We start from the raw sequence: 25007 nt of genomic DNA, 5'->3' as shown, positions 1-25007 counted from the left end.
TAGCATAGTTCACCAGGTTAATTCCTGGGATGGTGGGACTGACATATGATGAAAGAATGGTTCGACTGGGCTTGTATTCGCTGGAATTTAGGATGGGAGGGGATCTTATAGAAACATAACATTTTTAGAGGATTGGACAGGGTAGAGGAAGGAAAAATGTTCCCGATGTTGGGGGAGTCCCGAACCAGGGGTCACAGTGCAAGAACAAGGGTTAGGACATTTAGGACTGAGTTAAGGAAAATCTTTTTCACCCAGTTGTGAATCTGTTGAATTCTCTGTCACAGAAGGTAGTGGAGGCCAATTCGCTGGATGTTTTCAAGAGGGATTTAGATTTATCCCTTGGGGCTTACAGAATCAAGGGATATGTGGAAAAAGCAGGAATGGCGTACTGATTTTTGATGATCAGCCATGATCATATTGAATGGCGGTGTTGGCTTGAATGGCCTACTCCACCAATTTTCTATGTTTCTATGTTTCACTTGAAATCTCAAACTCTATCGATATATGACAAATGTCTAATACTATTGAAGTGTGTTTTTTTAATTATTTTATTCATATAGTTGAAATAGTGTTCTGCAGGTTTATCTAGTTTATGTTGTGCTTTTTATTTTGCAGATCTTTGAAAGAATTCTCTTCATATGGGCCATTCGACACCCAGCGAGTGGTTACGTTCAAGGAATTAATGACCTGGTTACTCCTTTCTTTGTGGTATTCCTTTCAGAGCACGTGGGTAAGTTGACATTGTTCAAAAATGGCCTGATGACAGGAATAACAGGCTAGGGGTTATATCACATTCACAGTGTTTTGTATGTGTTGACACAAGGATCTGCAGATGATGAAATCTTGAGCACAACATAAAGTGGAGGAACTCTGTGTGTCAGGCTGTATCTGTAAAGAAAACATCGCCTGTCCATCCCCTCCCCACAGATGTTATCTGACCTGCTGAGTTCCTCTGGCACTTAGTGCTATGTGCATGTCATTGTCATCAAACTGACCAAAAGCTTTCAAGATACTGGAGAAGATCTTGGAAATTATAAGGTACAGAACCGTGAGGATTTATTTTTGGATAAGACTAACCAGGCTTTGATCTCTCTAGAAAACAGAGTTGCCGTTTTTAAAATATTGCAGAGGTGTTCAAAACTTGGCACGAATAGACTTGTACACCCAAGAAATAATTTAGAAGAAATAATGCTATCCAGAAAATGGTTAAAGTGTAGATCTTGCTTTCACATAGAGCATTTGAGGCCGATGTCTTAAAGAGGAAGCTAAGTAAGTACACAGCGAAATAGAGAGTATTTTTGATGGTGAGGAGTGGTGGTGATGTATCTTTACGAGAGGGCAAGTATCTTATTTTCTTGAAGAAAGGGACATTGTATTCAACCTTGATCTACGGTGCCTTCCATAATGATTGGGACAAAGACCCATCATTTATTTATTTGCCTCTGCTCCACAATTTGAGATTTGTAATAGAAAAAATCACATGCGGTGAAAGTGCACATTGTCAGATTTTATTAAAGGCAATTTTTATACATTTTGGTTTAACCATGTAGAAATTACAGCAATGTTTATGCATAGTCTCCCCATTTCAGGGCACCATAATGTTTGGAACACGTGGCTTCACAGATGTTTGCAATTGCTCAGGGGTATTTAAATGCCTCCTTAATGCAGGTATAAGAGAGCTCTCAGCATCTAGTCTTTCCTCCAGTCTTCCAATCACCTTTGGAAACTTTTATTGCTGTTTATCAACATAAGGATCAAAGTTGTGCCAATGAAAGTCTAAGAAGCCATTATGAGACGAAGAAACAAGAATAAAACTGTTAGAGACATCAGCCAAACCTTAGGCCTACCAAAATGAACTGTTTGGAACATCATTAAGAAGAAAGAGAGCATTGGGGAGCTTACTAATCGCAAATGGACTGGCAGGCCAAGGAAGACCTCCACAAATGATGACAGAAGAATTTTCTTTATAATAAAGAAAAATACCCAAATACCTGTCCGACGGATCAGAAACACTATTCAGGAGTCGGGTGTGGATTGTCAATGACCACTGTCCGCAGAAGACTTCATGAACAGAAATACAGAGGCTACACTGCAAGATGCAAACCACTGGTTAGCTGCAAGAATAGGATGGCCAGGTTACAGTTTGCCAAGAAGTGCCTAAAAGAGCAACCACAGTTCTGGAAAAAGATCTTGTAGACAGATGAGACGAAGATTAACTTATATCAGAGTGAAGGCAAGAGCAAAGTATGGAGGAGAGAAGGAACTGCCCAAGATCCAAAGCATACCACATCATCTGTGAAACACAGTGGTGGGGGTGTTATGGCCTGGGCATGTATGGCTGCTGAAGGTACTGGCTCACTTATCTACTTTGATGATACAACTGCTGATGGTAGTAGCATAATGAATTCTGAAGTGTATAGACACATCCTGTCTGCTCAAGTTCAACCAAATGCCTCAAAACTCATTGGCCGGTGGTTCATTCTACAGAGAGACAATTATCCTAAACGTACTGCTAAAGCAATAAAGGAGTTTTTCAAAGCTAGAAAATGGTCAATTCTTGAGTGGCCAAGTAAATTACCCGATTAGAACCCTATTGAGCATGGCTTTAATATGCTGAAGATAAAATTGAAGGGACTAGCCCCCCAGACAAGCATAAGCTAAAGATGGCTGCAATACAGGCCTGGCAGAGCATCACCAGAGAAGACACCAAGCAACTGGTGATGTTCATGAATCACAGACTTCAAGCAGTCATTGCATGCAAAGGATATGCAACAAAACACTAAACATGACTACTTTCATTTACATGGCATTGCTGTATCCCAAATATTATGGTGTCTTAAAATGGGGTGGGGGGCTATGTATAAATACAGCTGTAATTTCTACATGGTCAATACAAAATGTATAAAAATGGCCTTTATTAAAATCTGATAATGTGCACTGTAACCATGTGATTTAGAATAATAAATGATGGGCCTTTGTCCTAAACATTATGGAGGGCACTGTATATTGCCCATGTTTCTGTGCTGAGGTAACTCTGAATGAAATCACATATAATGTTCTTTGTGTCCATGACCAGAGTGTATTTTTCAACCAGTCTTTGACATGGTGACAATAACATCCCCTTCCAGAGGCATGCTGTTATGCATCACCCTGACAAGCAGAGCAAATTACTTGCTCCCAGGCATCTATCCATCTGTGCAACAGAGCAACAGACTGAGAAAGTACAGAGTGGGGGGCAGGCTGACTTGCCTTCAATCTCAGGAAACAGTTTGCTGATTCTCAATTGCTCGTCAGAAGTGAGGTGGTTGTGATGTGTGCCACATGAAAATAAGTTAGTATTTTTTATTTATTGTGAGTAAACATTAATAGAATAATGTTGTTTAACGGGTGATTGATGGACGGTGTGGACTCAGTGGACCGAAGGGCCTGTTTCCATGCTGTATCTTTCAATCAATCAGAAGGCCATTCTGTGAGAACCTGAAGGTGAATTCCTCCATGCTCCTCATCGTATCTTGAATACAGCAAGGAACATGTGCCAATGCACTAACCAAGGCATTGCACATCCACATTAGTTATTTCATGAATCCATCCAAGTGGTGGTTCTCATCGAAGTTCTCCAAGAAACCACAAATATGTGAATAGCTGATCAGTCCAGTGAGGCCTGCGGCTGATGTCTTGGTGGTCTCCACATCGAGCTCCCGTGTGGCCTCCTTGTCGGAGCTCCTTCGTGGTCACTTCACTGAGCAGTAAATTTACGCATCCTTTTCCGATGTACACAAAAATCCGCAGGACGTGATCCCTGCATAAATCCGGGAGCATCTGTATTTACCACCTTTTGTCAAAGACCTGGTATATATTGTATGGTATGGACAAGATATCAAATGATAAAAGGCCATTTTATTGCCACCTTTGGAAGTGAGGATTTTATCATGTCACTGTTGGCCATAATGAAATCACATAAGCAAATTGGACTTGCAATGATTTGTTTTTCACATTTTAAACTGTGCTGCTTTGTCATCTATTTTTTAAACATTAGGTTCTGTGTTGGTTTGTGTAACCTCTTGAATTATATAATTTTAAAACACCTTTATAGTTACATCCCAAGATGTATGACAAATTCTAATGTTGTAAGCAAATGGATTTTGATTTCTCTAAACATTTTCAAGCAGAATACATATACTAAAATATGTGCTTGAGATTGGCTTAGCAAACTTATTTGCTGATGCTATCTCAATAATCTTGACCTTTTTCAGGATTAGTTGCAAGACTTTATTCAAAATTTCATTTAAAGAGACATTAAGTACACCACTTTTTTTCCTAACACCAGTCGCTCTTGTAAGGTTAATTACTTCATTAAAATAGTGTATTAATAAAATACTTCAGTAAGTCTAAAATCTTCCAGTGCAAGGAACAGCTTTTGACTATTGATTGCATTGATTTGTGGTGCCCTACTACTATTAATAACTTGTAGAATACACTGCATAGCAGAAAGAGAGCTTGAGTCATTCCAATCTATTTTGTTTTTTGCTGATCTTAGCCATGTCTGTGATCATTAGAGAAAATGAGTTCTTGTGCATATTCATGTCTCATTTCACTAGAGCATTGAGGAATATTTTTTTTCTGAAGATAATTCAAGTGCTTTGAATATCGTTGATTTTTAGTTTTCTGCTTTTTACTGAGAAAACTAGGGAAAGGCAAATTGCTTGGAAACTTATAACTGTAGTTATAAGATAAACTTCCACTTCCGGTGTTCCCGATGTGGCCTCCTGTACATTGGCGAGACCTAGAAGAGGTCCTTCTGCAGTTGTACAGGGCCCTGGTGAGTCCACATTTAGAGTATTGTGTGCAGTTTTGGTCTCCAAATTTGAGGAAGGACATTCTTGCTATTGAGGGAGTGCAGCGTAGTTCGCAAAGTTAATTCCCAGGATGGCGGAATGTTGAGAGAATGGAGCAACTGGGCTTGTGTACACTGAAATTTAGGAAGATGAGAGGGGTTCGTATAGATACATATAAGATTATTAAGGGATTAGACACGCTAGAGGCAGGAAACATGTTCCCAATGTTGGGGGAGTCCAGAACCAGGGGCCACAGTTTAAGAATAAGGGGTAGGCCATTTAGAACGGAGACGAGGAACTTTTTCACCCAGAGTTGTGAATCTGGAATTCTCTTCCTCATAAGGCAGTGAAGGCCAATTCCCTGGATGCTTTCAAGAGAGAGTTAGATAGAGCTCTTAAAGATAGTGGTATCAAGAGATATTGGGAGAAGGCAGGAACTGGGTACTGATTGTGGATGATCAGCCATGATCACAGTGAATGGCGGTGCTGGCTCGAAGGGCCAAATGGCCTTATCCTGCACCTATTGTCTATTATTTATTGACCAGGCAACTGTTTCGCTCAACACTTACTCTCGGTCCCCCAAGGCCTTCTGGATGTCCTGGATTCTAATAATTTTAACTCCCCTTCCCATTCCCATACTGACCTTTCTGCGCTGGGCCCCCTCCATTGCCAGAGTGAGGCCACCTGTAAAGTGGGGAACAGCACCTCCTATTCCGCTTGGATAGCCTACAACCCAACGGTGTGAACATTGAATTCTCGAATTTCAAGTAGCCTCCACCCGCCCCTCCTCCCCACATCACTACTTCTTTTCTTCCCCCATATCTCCCCATCTTTTATAATAAATACTGTTTTAAATTGCAATTATTATTTTCAATGCCTAACTTCGCCTTAATGGTCTTTGAGAAAAAAATCGAGAGCTTTTTAATTGGTTTAATGTCGAGTAAATAGCAAGGTTGAGTGTCGTATAAAACTTCAATAATCCAACATCCAATTATTCAGAATTTCTGATGACTTGACAGTTCTGGGAATCTGGTGTGTGATGGGGGTTCAGATTGTGGATCAGGGTTGGGGGAGCCACAAAGGGTCAGTAACACGGCAAGTATGGCTCTTTGCAGGGGTCGGCAGTGGTTGTGTGTTTCGGCTGGTTTAGCTATACTAAAATATACAAACAGGAGCTCCATTCGCTGCTCCTTTTAAACTCATTAGGTTCACTTGATGATTTATTATACTACCATGTAACATTTTTTTTTAAACAGTGAAATCAAAAGTGGATATTTATAGCATAACATCCAATAGTCCAGAAAATGGACTAGTTTAGCTCCACTGAAATTTGAACTTTAGAGATGCAGCATGGAAACTGGCCCTTTGGGCCATGCCGACGAGCGATCACCCCGATCACGGGCACTATCCTACACACTAGGGACAATTTACCATTTAGAGAAGCCAATTAACCTACAAACCTGTGCATCTTTGGAATTTGGGAGGAAACCAGAGCACCCGGGGAAAACCCATGTGGTTACAGGGAGAATGTACAAACTCCGTACAGACAGCACCCGTAGTGAGGATCAAACTCAGTTTTCTGCCGATGTAAGGCAGCAACTGTGCCACCCTGAAAGTACCATATTATCGGAATCTTATTGTGCTTAAAAAATTAAGTCTTATTGTGCTATTAATAGAATGTAAGTAAATGGATGAATTTACAAATAATTTCCTCCCCATAAAGTTTAAGTTTATGAGCAGTTACTAAAGTCACCGTTAAAGTGGCAATGGTAAAGTCACAATAGTTGCACTTGCATTTCAGTCACAATCTAATATTATAGCTATTACAATGTAGAAATCTCATTGTTTACTAGATAGTTTGCTCTACTTTTGGAAGTACGTCTTTAAGTTTTCAGTTTCTAGCGATAATTCAGTTCAGAGCCTTTTTCCCCAATTTTATTTTCTAATAATTTACCAATAATCACTACTTAGAGATAGTTTTAAAAAATCTCCAATCAAAGGGATGTTGCATCAACTTAGCAATAAGTTGGAACTGGTAACAGAAAATTTGCTTTGGAAATTGACAAACAATTGCTTTGATTGATATCTGTGTCTATTGATACTCTCTTGAACAATGTAACGGCTATTGATAAAAGGCCTTCAAAACTAGCCATTGAGCATGGGACTGATTTTGTGCCAGTGTAATTAGGGAGGGAAATGCATTATATATGTGTTCATTTTAATTGGCACTCATCAACACCATTTATTATAATACAGTAAAGGTATAATTACTGTATTGAGTGATTTTATGAATTTTCCAATTTATGGACTTCCAACCTTGAGTCTACCTTGTTCCTCTCCATAGATGATCTCCACTACTCCTCTGCCATATCTGACCTTTATAGGTCATTGGCATTGTGCCACATGAGCTTACTTTCTCAGGTTTGACTTGCTGTTGTGCCGTTGCAGTAAGAATTTTATTGTTCCATTTCAGGACATTTGACTGAAATGAAAATTAAACCCGATGATCGGACATTTATTAACATCATTAATTTTGACGATAAAATAACCCAATTTTTTTTTCCAACTGACCCTTGTTGGTAATAATTATAAGATTAAAATTTTCATTTCTGAGTACACGTTAGATCAGTTTAGTTTGGAGAAGCCATCCCAATCAAAGTTTTTTACTTAAAGTTGAGCATGACCAAAGTCACGAAAAAGCTATAAAGTCCTTGAGATTTAAAATAGAATGCTGAATTAGCCTTCTAATTACTCATTGAAAGGAACGTGAAAGAGTATTTGCATCAATCTCCAATTGGTGAAGTCGGTGATTTATGGATTTCAGTGTCTACTCTGCTAAGGAATTGATTCAGTGAAATTATATGGTTGAATGTGTTGCTTTTTTCCATTATCGTATAAGCCTCTGTATGTAAGGTGTTGAATTGATTGCCTGTTGTGGAATAGCGAGTATTTGCAGGATTATATCTTTTGCAGAGTACACCTTACACTGTTCACTAAAATCAGTCAATGTTTGTCCAGACACCGAAAATCTGAAACTGTGTTGCAATCTCCTTAATGCTGCATTTGAAATGTATGAAATCACACAATTTCCCCTTTCTCTATATGAAAGGTTTACGAGTGTCAACTTTTCAATGTTCTCGAGGAACAAAATGTATGCCACATAAAATTATCATTGCCTAAGAACATGGATTCAAATCTTTGTAAGGGATTACTCCTCCACAGGCTTGAGTGCTTTCTTTTCTGAGGCATTCTATAATAAGATTCTGCAGAATAGCCTGAATAATGAGCTTGGTAACACTCGCCATCGAGTTTGGAATTAACTGTTGAAGCAGTTTAGTACAAATCTAGTTTTTGCCCGTCTGTAGATGCCTACTGAAATGAGTGCTGTAGGATGTCATTTGTGCCGAGATTACATTTGTGGAAAGAGAATCGGCTTTGATGATAATCAGCTATCATCCAACAAGGGGAGATGTAAGTGCAATTGGTTTGTGCTAAGCTATTTCCATGCTTCCATCCCTCCAATTGTCCACCAGCAATCAAGGTAGATAATTGGTGCCTGTTGGGGTCAGTGTTGATCTCATCTGACCTGAGTTAGATCCTAACCCCCCAACCCCTGTGTGATCTGGTTTTCTCCTACATCCTAAAGAAGTGCAGTTTCAATGTTGGCTATTATAATTGGTGCCCAGTACTATGTTATCCCAAGTGTGGATGGATAGTAGGAGTTAATGGATACATAAGAGTCCGAGGAATGGTCCTAACCCAAAATGTCGCCTATCCATGTTCTCCAGAGATGCTGTCTGAAAAACTGTTATTCCTGCACTTTGTCTTTTTTTGTAAACCAGTATCAGCAGTTCTTTGTGTCTCCAGATAATTGAATGAATACTTTATTGTCTCATGTGACTGGTCACAGTAAAATTCTTTGCTTATATACTCAAGGTATGCAAATAGACACCCATAAAGGGTGCTTACTAAATTACAAAGTGCCCCCACACCAAGTCCTCCATTGTTCTCACCCCCCCCCCCCCCCCCGGGTTCTCCATTGTCCATTGTTCTTCCAAAATTGGTTAATTTTGTGTAATCTATGAAATTCCAGTAATATTTTTTAACGTTCGTTTTTGGAGTCTGGGCATTACTGGCAAGATTAGCATTTATTGCCCATGATAAGATGGTAGTGTTGCCTCATTGAACTGCTGCCGTCCTGATAAAGGTACTTCTGCAGTGCTGTTGGCAGGGAGTTGCAAGGTTCAGGCCAAGTAGCGATGAAGACTCAGCATTATATTTTCCAGTCAGGATGGTGCCGATTAATGCCCTCAGTCGTAGGCAAAGATGTTTTAATTGATTATATTGATTAACATGCTTTTAATGCAGTAGCAGACTTGGAAACTTGAGTGGAATGATTCAGATGACACATTGCAGCCAATCTGTATACATATATGAAGATAACAACATACTCAGAAACCTGAACCATCGCCTATCCACATCCTCTAGAGATGCTAGCTGACCCATTGAGTTACTCCAACGTTTTGTGTTCTAACATACTCAGTGACTTTGACATGGACCTGAGGGTAGTTGCAAACATAGAAAAGTTAAGAAAGTTTTTTTGATTAGAGAAAAATGGAAAGGGAGCAGGAGGTTAAGAGAGTAAATGAAAATATTTACAGTTTCAATTTGCAAAGGACCAAGATAAGTGTTATCATAAATATGATTGAGAGAGAGAGTGAGCTATGTTCCATAGACAGGTGAACTTGGAAAGGCAAAAATGATGCATGCATTCAGAAAGTATTCAGACCCTTTCACTTTTTCCACATTTTGTTACATTTTGTGAAAGGGTCTGGATACCTTCTGAAAGCATTACAGCAATAAGGCTGTAATGTAACAACATGTTGAAAAAGTTAAGGGGTCTGAATACCTTCTGAATGCACTGTACTTGTCATGTTATTTTTTGTGTGTCATACACTTGACTCCTTAAATTGCAGAAGTCATATTTCTAAGTGGAAAAATGCAGCCCAACTATTATGTGGTTACAATCATGCCTTTCATGACAGTGATATATCTAGCCGTTGAAGACAAGAGAATATAGTGAGCTGTCTGTGTTAGGCATGTATGTATTAGGTCATAAGATTATAAGTGATAGGAGTAGAATTAGGTCATTCGGCCCTTCAAGTCTACTCCACCATTCAATCATGGCTGATCTACCTCTCCCTCCTTACCCCATTCTCTTGCCTTCTCCCCATAACCTCTAACAGCCGTGTCAGAGTGACAAATATAAAAACATATACAGAAAATAGAATGGCACAGCATACGAACAGACCCTTCAGCAGATATTTCTGTGGCAACCATAATGGAAGAAGGGTCTCGACCCGAAACATCACCCATTCCTTCTCAGATGCTGTCTGTCCCGCTGAGTTACTCCAGCTTTTTGTGTCTATCTTCAGTTTATACCAGCATCTGCAGTTCCTTCTTACACATGCCAGGTTGATCCTCTCTGCCTGCATGTGAACCATATCTCTCCATTCCCTGTATATCCATGTGCCTACCTAAAAGCCTTTTAAACACCACTATTGTATTTGCTTCCATCCCCACCCTTGGCTGCGTGTTTCAGGAGCCCGCTATTCAGTGGTTCAGCGATGCTTTTATTGTCAGTGCAAACACACAGTAAAATTATTTTCTTACAGTCCAATGGAGTATTGCCATACCTAAGCACATCCCTGATGAACAAATTGTACAGAAATAGTCTGCTTATCCCACGTGCAAGAGAGGCCATATTTTGACACCATTTTAGGAGTCCAGTCCATGCTCTAGGTGTTATAAACGGTGCCTGTTCCATTCAAGCCCCAGGTTGCTGCAGGCCTCCAGCCGTCGTCTTCCTGACAATGCGTAGGCCAGACTTCCGGTTCCAGCTAATGACCAGGCTAAGTTTATTGAACTAGGTACTTCAAGGGAGTGTGCGGGCAACATCGATCCATTGCTGCCATTTGTACAAATCTGTCAATATATTTAGGGCAAATTGTCTCTTCATTCTTTGATTACTGTCTGCGAAGAAACATGCAGGCACCTCTTGCCATTGATTTCTAATGTGTTAACCAGGGAGTTGCATTATTTGAGATAATTAATCAAATCTGGATTAAGTCTCACTTCAATAAAGAGATTTGATGCAAAGATAAAATACCATGGTAATGGGACCTGATGCGTCATCAAAATCCTCTCCCCTTGGCTCCTGACTGATTTATTGTATTGTATTGTATTGTATTGTTAGACAAATCCGTTAGACAAATATGATATTTTTTAATAAATTTAGGTCAAATTGTATTTTGTCGATAGAAGTGCTCATTTTTCCTTAATTTTAATTTTATTATTACAAGATGAATTTTCCTAAGAACATTTTTGCATTTTCATAATTTCCTTGTTTATTAATGCACATTTACAGCATTAGTCACAAAAGGTTTATCTTGCACCACTTGCTAAAAGGACATATTGGTCGATGAATGAGTGCCGTTAAATAGGCACACACCTTTGCTATTCCAGAGAAAGGCCCCATCCGAAATGTCATCAATCCATGTTCTCCAGAGATGCTGCTTGATCTGCTGAGTTACTCCAGCACTTTGTGTCTTTTTCTGTGACAGTTCCGTGTCTCTATATACATCTTTGATAGAAAATAAAACAGAAAAATAGGTGCAGGAGTAGGCCATTCGGCCCTTCGAGCCAGCACCGCCATTCAGTATGACCATGGCTGATCATCCAAAATCAGTACTCTGTTCCTGCTTTCTCCCCATATCCCTTAATTCCATTAGCCACAAGAGCTATTTCTAATTCTCTCTTGAAAACATCCAGTACATTGGCCTCCACTGCCTTTGTGGCAGAGAATTTCACCGATTCACAACTCTCTGGGTAAAAAAGGTTTTTCCTCATCTCAGTTCTAAATGGCCTACCCCTTATTCTTACACTGTGACCCCCTGGTTCTGGACTCCCGCAACATTGGGAACTTTTTTCCTGCATCTAGCCTGTATAATCCCTTAACAATTTTATATGTTTCTATAATATGCCCTCTCATCCTAAATTCAAGTGAATAAAAGCCCAGTTGATCCATTATTTCATCATATGTCAGTCCCGCCATCCCAGGAATTAACCTGATGAACCTACGCTGCATTCCCTCAATAGCAAGAATGTCCTTTCTCAAATTAGGAGACCAAAACTGCATACAATACTCCAGGTATGGTCTCTCCAGGGCCCTGTACAACTGCAGTAGGACCTCCTTGCTTCTATACTCAAATCCTCTCGCTATGAAGGCGTACATGCCATTTGCTTTTTTCACTGCCTGCTGTACATGCATGCTTACTTTCAGTCCCAACCTTAAATGTCACTTATTCTGTATGTCCCCCAGAGATGCTGCCTGACCTGCTGTGTTACACCTGTACTTTCTCTTTCTTTGTTAGTAGATAAAGTTCTTCAATCCTGCCTTCAATGTGGATTTCACTCAAGTTCGATTTTTTTTTTTACCCTGCTTTCCTCTCTAAATGTTTTACATCATTTTTGAAAGACTGAGGCACAAGTTTCTTACCCAGTGAATTATATTCAGTAGATATAATCTATGCATGAATGGTTCCCATTTTGTCTGCGCAATTTATTTAATAAAAAATACTTTCACTGGACTTTCTGGACAATGTGGTTTGTTTTTGCCAAATGTAATTCTGTCTGATCAAGTTGTTACAAATGAAAGATCTATGTGTTGCACTTTCTGTGCGTGGGTGTTTTATATACACGCATATATAGTGTCTGTGTGTAAATGTAAAATTACTGGTCTTTAAAACAAGAAATATTTCATTAAATGCAAACCAAGAATACATTTCTAACCATTGAGATAAGAATGGAAAAGAAAGCAAATAACATCTCATTAATTATCAAGCCTATTCTCCAAGGAAGCAATGGGTGTATGATAAAATGTGTGTACTTGTGTATATATATACATTTATATAGATGTATGCATGTATACATATGCACACACACACACATACAAATGCACATACACGCGCACACACCAGTTTGCGTTTAGCCTTACTCTGAAATGAAGAAGGCCTGGGACAGAAAGGTCAGTGTGGGAATGGGAAAGAGAATTAAAGTGTTTGGCAACCGGGAGATCTGATTGGTCCAGGCAGACTGAGCGAAGGTATTCAGCGAAACGATCGCCCAGTCTACGTTTCGTCTCGCCAATGTATAAGAGCCCACATCTTGAACAACGGATACAGTAGATGAAGTTGGAGGAGGTGCAAGTGCACCTCTACCTAACCTGAAAGGACTGGCGGGGTCCATAACTGTCTCGAGGAAGGAGGTATGGGGACAGGCGGTATAGGGACACCTAAAATAAAAGGTAAATAAATGTGACTTGACTTGACTTGACTATCCCTTTACTTCAGAGATGCTGTATGACCCACTGAGTTACTCCAGCTTTTTGTGTCTCTCTTTGATAATCAATTAGATGTTTAATGTCTCCTTTTCCATTCTGATCTCATTTTATATAATTATCTTGTTTTGGATTTAATGAAATATTACCTGTTTTAAAGACTGGTAATGTGACATTTACTGCCTTTTTAGTAATGCAACAAAGCAGTTTGGTTCTCTGTGTAGAACCGCAACGTATTATGTCATGTGAATAATATTATATTGCACATGCACACTCTTAGTAATTTGTCATCACAAGTCGAGTAAAGATGCATACAATCTAGTGAGTTCCTTTCAATGAATATAAATCAGAAAGTCACTGACCCATTGCTTTGTAGCTGGATACCTCAAGAACATTTAGATCTTTAACATACCTTCATCAGCTTGGTTTTAACACGTTTTCAAAGACTTGCAGCATTTATATTCCTTTCCTTCTGTGAGAGTTTTAATTTAGAGATACAGTGTGGAAACAGGCCCTTCAGCCCACCAAGTCCAAGCTGATGAACAATTACCCCGAAAATTTAGTCACACTGCTGTTGCATTATCTGGCTCCAAGTTCTATGTGCCGTCCATATTTACCCCTTTTCTACATAGCTGTGTCCTTCCGCAAAGATATCCCTAATCTGTGGGCAAATTACATTTCTTAAAATCATCTTAGTTATAATACTGGTATTAAAGATGCTTTTAGAGAGGCACAAGAATATAAAGGGGAAGGAGGGATATGGATCATGTGCAGGCAAAGGAGATTAGTTTGGCTTGGCATCATGTTCGGCAAGGGCATTGTGGTCCAAAGGACCTGTTCCTGTGGTATACTATTCTATGTTCTATATATTGTTCAAGCTCAGTGTTCTCTGGTTCTGATGCTAACTACAATCACCTCTATGAATATAAGGAAGTCCATGCCACTACTTGAATTTGGACTGGGGAACTTTCCCCAGTCTATCGTTCAATATTTATTTCTTGGCCAACATAATTAACTCGTATGATCTGATAATAATCGCATTGTGTTCCCTGCATAAACGGGTTCCTGCTCTCTCTTCATTTATTGACATAAAAAATTTATATTAGTTTAGTTTATTGTCACGTGTACCGAGGCACAGTGAAAAGCTTTTGTGGCATGCTAACCAGTCAGCGGAAAGACAATACGTGATTACAATAAAGCCATCCAAAGTGTATAGGTACAGGATAAACGGAGTAACATTTAGTGCAAGATAAAGTCCAATGAAGTCCAATTAATGAAAGACCGAGGATTTCAAATGAGGTGGATAAAAACATTATTGTTTGCAAATTGTAAACATTCTGAGGGAGAACAAGGAAAATAAAGAGTTATTTATTCTCCTTATCTCATTACACTTTGAGGAACTTGCTTTGTGCAAATTGGCTGCAGTTCTTTATAGAACTTTATATGCACTTCAAAGGTAATTCATCGGCTTTGAAGTGTTTTGGTTACAAGGACATGAAAGTGTAAGTACAGGAGTACATTAATCTTTTCAAATAATAGCAGCAGTGTGAGTGCAAATATTTCCTATTATTTATATCCCTTTTTCTTCACATAAATAGATGTCTTTTATATGGGAAGTGCTCCTTTATAATTAAAAAATAGAAAGGAATATTAACCAAAAAATGTGATGAATAGCTAAGACCACTTATGCTGGGTACTCAGTATTAATAATGCAGACCTCTGCTGCTTTTCTATTACTCTAAGTACCAATTTGTCTTAGTTTATTGTGTTTGTTTGCAATTGCAGGCAAAAAAAACCTTTGGGAAATGTCCAAATTACTTTTCATTTTTTGGTAACCATTTTTTCATACATGATTTGCGCACATTGCTGACAAGTGCCCCACTTACAGGCTGTTGGCTTCAGCCATTGCATCTAATGATGATACTCTTCGGTGCTGCTGGGTTAAGACTTTTCTGTATACCATGCAGCAATTAAGAATTGTTGATGGAGGTATGAGGGACTGCAAATGCTGAAATCTAGAGCAGAACACTAAGCGCTGGACGAACTCAGCACGTCAGGCAGCCTCTGGAAGGAATGGACGGACGATGTTTTGGGTCAGGACCCATCTTCAGACTGTTACTATGTTTTAAAAAAATAGGAGTGTTTGAGATCTAGAGTGTGTGAGGTATTACTGTTGGTAGAACTCCTGTACAGTAATCCCTGCACTGTTATTCTTGTAAGTAACACGTTTGTGAGGTTCTCTTGAAGGAACTTGGGCAAGTGGCTGCTTTGCATTTGCTTTACGTTACTTTATCTTAGAGATACAGCACCGAAACAGACACAGTGATCACTTCAAAAACTAACATTATCCTATACCCTTGGGACAATTAACCTGCAGATCTATCAGTCTTTGGAGTGTGGTAGGAAACCGGAGCACCCGGAGAAATCCCATGCATTCACAGGGAGAACATACAAACTCCTGACAGACAGCACCCACAGTCAGGATGGAACCCGGGTCTCTGGCGCTGTAAGGCAGCAACTCTTCTGAAGCGCCACTGTGCTCATGTAAAGTGTGACAGGTGGTGAAAAGATTATTTATCCCAGATGGTGTTGAACTCTTTGAGGGCTGCTGTAACTGCCCACTTCTAAATGTGAGAAGCAAAATGTCGGACGTGGTATATATGGTACTGAGTTGGATGATCAGCCATGATCATATTGAATGGCGGTGCAGGCTCGAAGGGCCGAATGACCTACTCCTGCACCTATTTTCTATGTTTCTATATGGTGGAGACATCGTCTTTTACTTTTCATCATGAATGTTGTGTTGGGCTTTCTCATATATCCATGGGTTGTCTTATTACATATAACAGTACAGCACAGGAACAGGCCCTTCAGCCCACAATGATTATGACATACATGATGGCGTGCTAAATGGATCTCATCTGTGTGTACATCCCTCTATTGCCTGCACTTCCATGTGCCTAGCTAAAAGCCTAATAAATGCCACTATCATATTTGCCTCCATCACACCCCTGGCAGCGCATTCCAGGCCCCACCATTCTCTGTGTAAGAATAACCTGCCACGCACATCTCCATTAAACTTTCTCCCTCACACGTTTGAGCTGAATCTGAATCTGAATCTGAGCTATGCCCTCTAGTGTTGGACATTTCCACCCTGCGATAAGGATTCTGACTTCCTACCCTATATATGCCTCTCATTTTATATAATGTTTTTTTGATAATTATCCTTCAGCATTCAACCAGAGTTGACTGTTCCCTTTGATCATCCAACTCTGTATCCTGTACCTGCCTTCTCTCCATACCCCCTGATACCTTTAGCCACAAGGGCCACATCTAACTCCCTCCTAAATATAGCCAATGAACTGGCCTCAACTACCTTCTGTGGCAGAGAATTCCAGAGATTCACCACTCTCTGTGTGAAAAATGTTTTTTTCATCTCGGTCCTAAAATATTTTCCCCTTATCCTTAAACTGTGACCCCTTGTTCTGGACTTCCCCAACATCGGGAACAATCTTCCTGCATCTAGCCTGTCCAACCCCTTCCTGTGCTGAGGAAGGGTTTACAACCCGAAACGCCACCTATTGCTTTTCTTCAAAGATGCTGCCTGACCCGTTGAGTTACTCCAGCATTTTCTGTCTATCTTCAATATAAACTGCAGATCCTTCCTATTGTTTGTACAGTTCTATGCTATATGTTAGCCTTTGGGATGTAGGTATTTTGCGCAATTATAAGCATCTGCGCTCAGGAATGGTACATGGCTTGGAATATGTATGTGGTGAATTGCTTGAATAATATTTGAAGAACAAGCAACATAAAAGTGGCTTGTATTCACTTGTTTGGAAAACTGGAAGGATGATCTGGAGGTATTTAAAATAATGGAGGTATTTAAAATCTGGAGAAATGTTCTTGTGTTAGTGATCCAAAATAAATAATAAATTTAGTAGCATTGAAAGTGAAACACAGTGAAGCATTTAATATATGGCCTGGTACTTTCAATGCAGAATTACTCTCTGCTGCCTGCTAATTGCTGTGATTGCAGTATGAACCCTGTGCTAAATGTACTTTTGAATGGCTGCACGCATCATTAGGGTGGCAATATTGTGAGTGAATAGCACAATTGAAGCCAGCCAGCAATCCTTAAAGCCAGAGAGGAGCTTTTAAAATAGGTGTAATGTGAATGGAGCAGATGCTGCCAATTATTATTCCTGAATTTGACCTGAAAGATGATGAATTCCCCAGTTAAGGAGAGGCATCCAAAGTTTTCAGTGACTGCACATCAATGTGTTGGAAAAGGTGTAAACTCGTTCAAATATTCTGTACCTCCAATGGGCAGATGGTCTTCTCGGCAAACTCTTAGGAGGCAGTGAGACTGTACAGGCATTGCAGTCATTGGAAGAATTCAAGACCTGAGGTGCGGAGTGATATAGTGAGAAGTTGCTGTCCTATAGATGATGAAATAATTCATTGTGACATGACCTATCACCCCATCTGTACATCTCTTACCAAAAGATCAATGCACTAGATCCTGATCACTATTAATCAGGATTCTTATTAACACATCTGGTCGTGTTAGCCGATGGGCAACTAAATAATTAAGTCGGGCAGCAAGGTGGTGCAGTGGTAGAGTTGCTGCCTTACAGCGTCAGATACCTGGGCTTGATCCTCACTACGGGTGTTATCTGTCCGGAGATTTACGTTCTTCCCCTGACCGTGTGAGTTTTCTCCGACTGCCCCGGATTCCACCCATGCTCCAGATACGTGCGGGTTTGTAGGTTAATTGGCTTTAGTAAAATTCTAAAATTGTCCCCAGTGTGTAGGATAGAGCTAGTGTAAGAGGTGATCGCTGTTCGGCACGGACTCGAAGGGCCTGTATCCACGCTATACCTCAAGTCTAACTAGTGGAAGAAGATTTTGATATCATGCTGTCGGAATATTCCATTATCAATGATCGTGGTGATAATTGGAAGCCAATTACAGCCATTTTCAACCAGATATGCTGAGCAGGTGATCTCTCTTGATTTTGATGATCCCATCATCACTGTCTTCAGCCAATTCAATTTGCACTGGACATATCACAGGATACAGGACTAGACAGTGCCCCAGCGGTAGCACTGAAGAGCTGTACTCTAGTCTAGCCATCTTAATGGATTTCAACATTGTTATCAATTTACTGCCACAGATGGTGGTGGAGGCCAATTCATTGGGTATTTTTAAGGCAGAGATTTACAGATTCTTGATTAAAATGGTGGCCATTGTTCTGGGAAGAAGGCAGGAAAGTGGGGTTGAGATGGAAAGATAGATCATCCATGATTGAATTGTTGAGTAGACTCGATGGGCCGAATGGCCTAATTCTGCTCCTATGACATAAACTTACAATTTTTCTATGGCACAAGCTGAGAGTGTGATGTAACAATCTCAATTTGTGCCAAGATCTCCATAAATCTCTAGAAAATTGACATTATCCAGGACAATGTGGCTTGCTTTATGTGCTCCCTATCAACCACCTCATTCATTTCTGTACCATTGATGGACAGTGGTTGCTGTATGTGCCAGCTACAAAATGCATTGCAACTACGCGCTCAAGCCACATTAGCACCTCACAAATCGCACCAGAGAGAAGAATAAAGAGAATAGACATAGGAAAACCTCCAGCTGTATGTTACCTTCCATGTTTTAATTTTGAAGCACATCACCAGTCTTCATTGTCTCTGGGTTTGTGGCCTCGAATGTCCCTACTGAGCAGCATTGTGGGAGTACCAGAAAGGCGGCACAACAGGTAGAGCTGCCCCCACCCCTCACAGCAGGTTCGATCCTGACCTCAGATGCTGTCTGCGTGGAGTTTGCATATTCTGTGAGCGCGTGGGTTTCCTCTGGGTGCTCCGTTTTTGTTCCATATCCCAAAGACTTGTGGGTTAATTGGCCTCTGTAAAATTGCCCTTAGTGTGCAGGGAGAAAGTGGGATAATATAGAGCCAGTGTGAATAGGTGATCAATGGTCGGCATGGACTTGGCGGGCTGAAAGGCCTTTTTCAACACTATATTCCATGAATTCAAGAAGGTGGTTGTTGATCAACTTCTCAAGGGCAATAAATGCAAAACTTCTCTGCTACACCCAGATACACTAGAATAAATAATGGTAGAGAAACTATTAAGATAGAAGCTGAAATATCATGTGATCTTTTATATAAATTATTTTTTAAATGAATATACCTTGAAACATTTGGGGCATTAAAACACATTGAACAGTCAATATTTTAGAATCAGGTTTTGTTAAGCAAACATTGAGTAGTACGCTGTTCCAAAAAATGTGTTGAGAGAGCCTCAGTGGCACAGCAGTAGAGTTGCTGCCCGACAGCGCCAGAGGCCCGTGTTCGTATAGTTTGTACATTCTCCCTGTGACCACGTGGGTTTTCTCCGGGTGCTCCAGTTTCCTCCCAACTCCCACACTTTAAAGACATACATGTTTCTGGGTTAATCGGCTTTGGTAAAATTGTAAATTGTCCCTTGTGTGTAGGATAGTGCTTGTCAATCGTTGGTCGGAGCGGGCTGAAGGGCCTGTTCCCACTCTGCATCTCTAAAGTCTGTGATAAAGCAAAACATTGTCAACATCTTTAACAAGGGGATTTGTTTAAAATGTCTTAAATTCCCATTAGTAAATTAATTTATCATGATTTTACTAGATGGTTGCAAACAGCTCTGCGTCAAGAGTGGCTGAATTATTGGCTGTAATTGGTTAGCTGTACAAAGCGCAGTTGGTGTAATTTGCACAGTGATGATGATATACAGGAGTTTTGCTGTAATTGCTGCTACAAAATCCAGCCAATTAAACTTTTGTTTTGTTGCTTTATTTCCAAAATGTTGATTAAGCCCGAGACTGCATGATTTTCACAAGTTGCTATGAAAAGGCAATTAAACTATATTTAGCGTTTTGACAACATTTTTGCATCAGTGGTCTTTAAAAGGCTTTATAAATGATCACTGTTTTCATTGTTGTCACTTAAATCTAATATACAATTACGGATTGCTGCTATGAATTTGTTATATATTGTGCTATAATATTTATAAACTTGAAGTTGAAAGAGAACCTGGAAAATATTTTTTTGTTGGAATTTTCATAATAGCGCAGCTGGTCGAACCGCTGCCTCACAGCGCCAAAGACCCGGTTACATCCTGACTTCATGCGCTGTCTGTTTTCAGTTTGCACATTCTTCCTGCGCCGCATGGGTTTACTCTGCATGCTCCAGTTTCACACTTTCCAAAGACGTGCGGGTCTTTATCTTTTCCACTTCTCGCGTCTATTTTCGGTTAATATCACCTTCCTTTTCCCACCTGACATCTGCCAATCGACCCCCTCCTTACCTGTATCCACCTATTACTTGCCAGCTCTAGAAGGACTCCTTTTCTTCACCTCTTTCAACCAGCTATCTCCCCTCTATCCACCAGTCTGAAGAAGAGTCGGAGCTGTGGTGCAGCTGTAAAGTTTGCTGCCTTACAGCACCAGAACCAGGGTTCGATCCTGACTTTGGGGCTACCGTCTGTATGGAGTTTGTACCTTCTCCCTGTGACCAGGCGGCTTTTCTCCGGTGGCTCCAATTTTCCCCCATATTCCCGGGATGGCGGGACTGTCATATGCTGAGAGAATGGAGCAGCTGGGCTTGTACACTCTGGAATTTAGAAGGATGAGAGGGTATCTTATTGAAACATATAAGATTATTAAGGGTTTGGACACGCTAGACGCAGGAAACATGTTCCCGGTGTTGGGGGAGTCCAGAACCAAGGGCCACAGATTAAGAATATGGGGTAAGGCATTTAGAACGGATATGAAGAAACACTTTTTCACACAGAGTTGTGAGTCTGTGGAATTCTCTGCCTCAGAGGGCGGGGGAGGCCGGTTTACTGGATAGTTTCAAGAGAGAGCTTGATAGGGCTCTTAAAGATAGCAGTCAGGGGTTATGGGGAGAAGGCAGGAATGGGCTACTGATTGTGGATAATCAGCCATGATCACATTGAATGGCGGTGCTGGCTCGAAGGGCCGAATGGCCTACTCCGGCACCTATTGTCTATTGTCTATTCCAAAGAATGGAGGTTTGTAGGTTAATCGGCGTCTGTAAAATTGACCCTAGCGTATAGAATAGAACTAGTATACATGTGATCGTTGTGCGCCGTGTTTTGGCAGGCAGATGAGTCTGTTTTCACCCTGTATCTCTAAACAAAAAGAGTCCTGACACAAAACCTCTGTCCTTTTCCATTCACAGATGCTGCCTGAATTGCTCCAACAGTTTAATTTCTTTTTACTTACAAGGACTGTAGTATTTCAAGAAAGCCTACTGCTATCTCTTGGAAGTTAGTTAATTATGCCAACATTATTTACATTCCAAATACTAGTTCATAAATCTTGCACAACCGGGACTATTTGGCAACAATTGTTCATTGGGGAAAACAAGGTAAAATCACTCTTGAGCAGGGCCTTGGGAAGAAAGACTTGATCATTGATCTTCATTGGTGTGGAAGTCTGGGGGAAGTGGTACGGCTTGTTCACCAGCAGTTAGGTGTTTGTGAATATCGCAGTGAAATGGCTGAAATCTTATGGGATTGACAGGAAGATTGAGTGTGGAAAAGAGCCTAGTTTTTCCTGCAAATGCGTGCCAACAATTTTAACGTGTGGGAAGGAAAAGATTTAGAAGGTACCTGAGGTTAAACTTTTTTTACCAAGAGTTGGTGAGTGTATGGTACGGGTGGCCGGACGATGTTGTTGAGGTAGGTACTATCGCAAAGTTTAAGAAACATTTAGGCAGGTACATGGATAGGATAGATTTAGAGAGATATTGGTCATACGCAATAGGTGGGACTAGTGTAGATGGGGCATGGTGGTCAACATGGGCAAGTTGGGATGTTTCCATGCTGTATGACTCTAATTGTGTGATAAGATCTAGTGCAGAGGTCCCCAACCTTTTTCGTCCCATTTACCCCTGGCAACTATAATAGCACATAACAATGTTAGTTCACTTATTTATGAACATCTAATGATGAACAGATACCAGTATACCAGAATCAAACACAGTCAGTCAATGAGAAAAAATATGTACAAATCCAGAATCAACAAATTTACCCTCTGGGTAGGCGAAATTTGCCCCCTGGGGGTAAATTTACCCCAGGTTGGGAACCCTTGATCTAGTGAGATAAAGGGTGCTGAATTATATGACCATAAGACAATGGAGCAGAATTAGGCTATTCTGTCTGTCGAGTCCACTCTGTCATTCAATCATAGATGATCTACTTTTCCTTTCCAACCCCATTCTCCTGCCTTTTCACCATGACCTTTGACATTACTTCAAATGCACGCAGTTCAGGTTGAGGGCTGAATAGTTGTCCAGCATTTAGACTGGGGATATTGTAATGGAACCGTTACTGGAATCCTGGGTGGGGGATAGGGTAGGGTGGTTATAGTGTGGCAGGATCTTGCATGCAGATAGGTTCAATAAACCTGAAGACTTGCAAGGAACTGCAGATGTTGGAATCTTGAGCAAAACACACACATTGCTGGAGGAGCTCAGCAGGTCATGCCACATCTGTGGAGGGAATGGACAGATGTCATTTTGGGAAGAAGGGACCAGAAATGAAACATTGTACATCTTGTTTCCTCCACAAATGTCTGGCCTGCTGAGTTCCTCCAGCAATTTGTATTTTGTGTAGTAAATCTGTTTCTTCCTCAATGGTAGCTCAGTGGAGTTGTCGGGAGGGAAAGGATAAATGACAGCACTAGGAACTGAAGCTGCCTCGTAGAGGAATTCCTCTTTAGTTTAAATGTACAACTTTGAAACAGGCCCTTTGGCCTACTGAGTCCATGCCGACCATCGGTCACTTCACACCGGTTCTACGTTACCCACTTTCGCAGCCTATAGATTTGGGGCGATTTACATAGACCAATTAATCTACAAACCCAGACATCTTTGGGATGTGGGGAATAACCGGAGCACCTGGAGGAAACCCAGGCATTCACGCAGAGAACATGCAAATTCCCCACAGAAAGCACCCAAGATCAGGATCAAACCCGAGTCTGGTGTAATAGGGCTACTTTTTTGGACCGTTTGGTGCTTCTGGGAGATATGATATTATTACTGACAGTGGCATAGCAGTAGTGTTGCTGCCTTACAATGCCAGAGACCGGGTGCTACATGTATGGAGTTTGTATGTTCTCTCTGCGACTGTGTGGGTTTTCTCCAGGTGCTCCCATTTCCTCCCACACTCCAAAGACGTACGAGTTTGTAGGTTAATTGGCTTTGGTAAAAGTTATAAATTGTCCCTAGTGTGTCGGATAGTGCTGGTGTATGGGGAGATCGCTGGACTCGGTGGGCCGAAGGGCCAGTTTCTGCACTGTATCTCAAAAAGTCTAAATCTGCAATCTCACTGTTGCATTCATTGCTGGTTGAAATATTGACTGAATATTTCATATGCACTTCAGTTAGTGAGCGTGCTTTCAACCCGTATTTGTTTTATATAGCAGTGTCTCATTAAAATGAGTTATGCTAGGCTTGCCAAAACAATGGGGACTCCAGCATCCCGTTATCAATCATCACCATGCATCTTGTTTGTATATACCTCTGTTTGTGCAAACATCATATACTTATCTCTGGCACAAAAGGGAATTGATTACTCTTGCAAATGTTTCAGAAATTCAATTTGGTGTTAGGGTGTGATGACATAAACAGAGGAAAGCCAACCAAAAGGGTTCAAGTTCAAGATAGACAAAGTGCAGGATTTATTTTATTAATATAATAAAGTGTCAATTAAAATAAGAAAAAAATGAATATTTTAGGTTAAGTTAAATGACTACTTTTCCACAGAGGCTATTAGGTGATTTATTACCACTTTATTGTACGAGGTAATGAGTGGCATTCAGTAAATATTTAGGGGAAAGTGTTTATAATAACTGAAAAAATCCTTGCCTGCTAGATTTGTGCATCCCTCTGTGTAATGAAAGTATGCTTTGTCTTAGCTGTTTTTAAATGAGATGCCAGAATAAGCTACACAAGAACAGCTGATTCAAGTCAAATTGCAATGTTTTTCAAATATGTTTCTAACCAAGGAAAGAAATGTCATTGTTCAATTACAATGCTTATGCATTTATTTTCACAACAGAACTGAACTATAAGGTATTCGCATGCAGCTTGCCTTGATTTAGTTTGCAATTTGATTGGGAAGAAAGTTACTTTGAATAGGGGCATGGAACAGTACAGCACAGGAACAGGCCCTTCAGCCAACAATGCCTGTGCCAGACGTGAGACTAGATTAAACTAATCTCTTCTGCTGTACATGAACCATCCAAATTCACATGCCAATCTAAAAGTCTCTTAAACGTCACTTCCATCCCCACCACTGGAAGCACATTGCAGGCACCCACCAGTCTCTCTGTTTAAAAAAAAATCTTGCCCTGCTTATTACCCTTAAACTTCCTCCCCCTCACCTAAAGCTGCACCTTCTTGCATTTGACATTTCCTCACTGGGAAAATTGCTCTCATAATTTCATAAACTTCCCACAGGTCTCCATTCAACCTCTGGCACTTCAGACTAAACAATCCAAGTCAGTGTAATTTTATGGCTGATACCCAGGATTGAGTGGGTTAACATATAATGAGCATATGACCGCACTGAGCCTGTACTCGATGGAGTTTAGAAGAATGAGGGGATAAACTCATTGAGACGTACCGAATAGTGAGAGGCTTGGATGGAGTGAGTGTGGAGACGATGTTTCCACTAATGGGAGAGTCTAGGACT

General features: G+C 40.5%; 1 protein-coding gene across 5 annotated transcripts in view; it reads left to right on the top strand.

The window, feature by feature from the left end:
- tbc1d22b (TBC1 domain family, member 22B) overlaps positions 1 to 25007 on the top strand; it is a 203253-nt gene that overhangs the window by 122390 nt on the left and 55856 nt on the right. For all 5 annotated transcript variants that reach the window (XM_055654616.1, XM_055654614.1, XM_055654619.1 and 2 more), the window contains one exon: positions 616 to 730. In XM_055654616.1, the coding sequence (XP_055510591.1) occupies positions 616 to 730 (115 nt within the window). The remainder of the gene's footprint in view (positions 1 to 615; positions 731 to 25007) is intronic.

Source organism: Leucoraja erinacea, chromosome 24 (genome assembly GCF_028641065.1).
Source record: "Leucoraja erinacea ecotype New England chromosome 24, Leri_hhj_1, whole genome shotgun sequence".
NCBI lineage: Eukaryota > Metazoa > Chordata > Chondrichthyes > Rajiformes > Rajidae > Leucoraja > Leucoraja erinaceus.
Note: the sequence above shows the minus strand (reverse complement) of the source record. Positions and strands in the feature narration are given on the sequence as shown.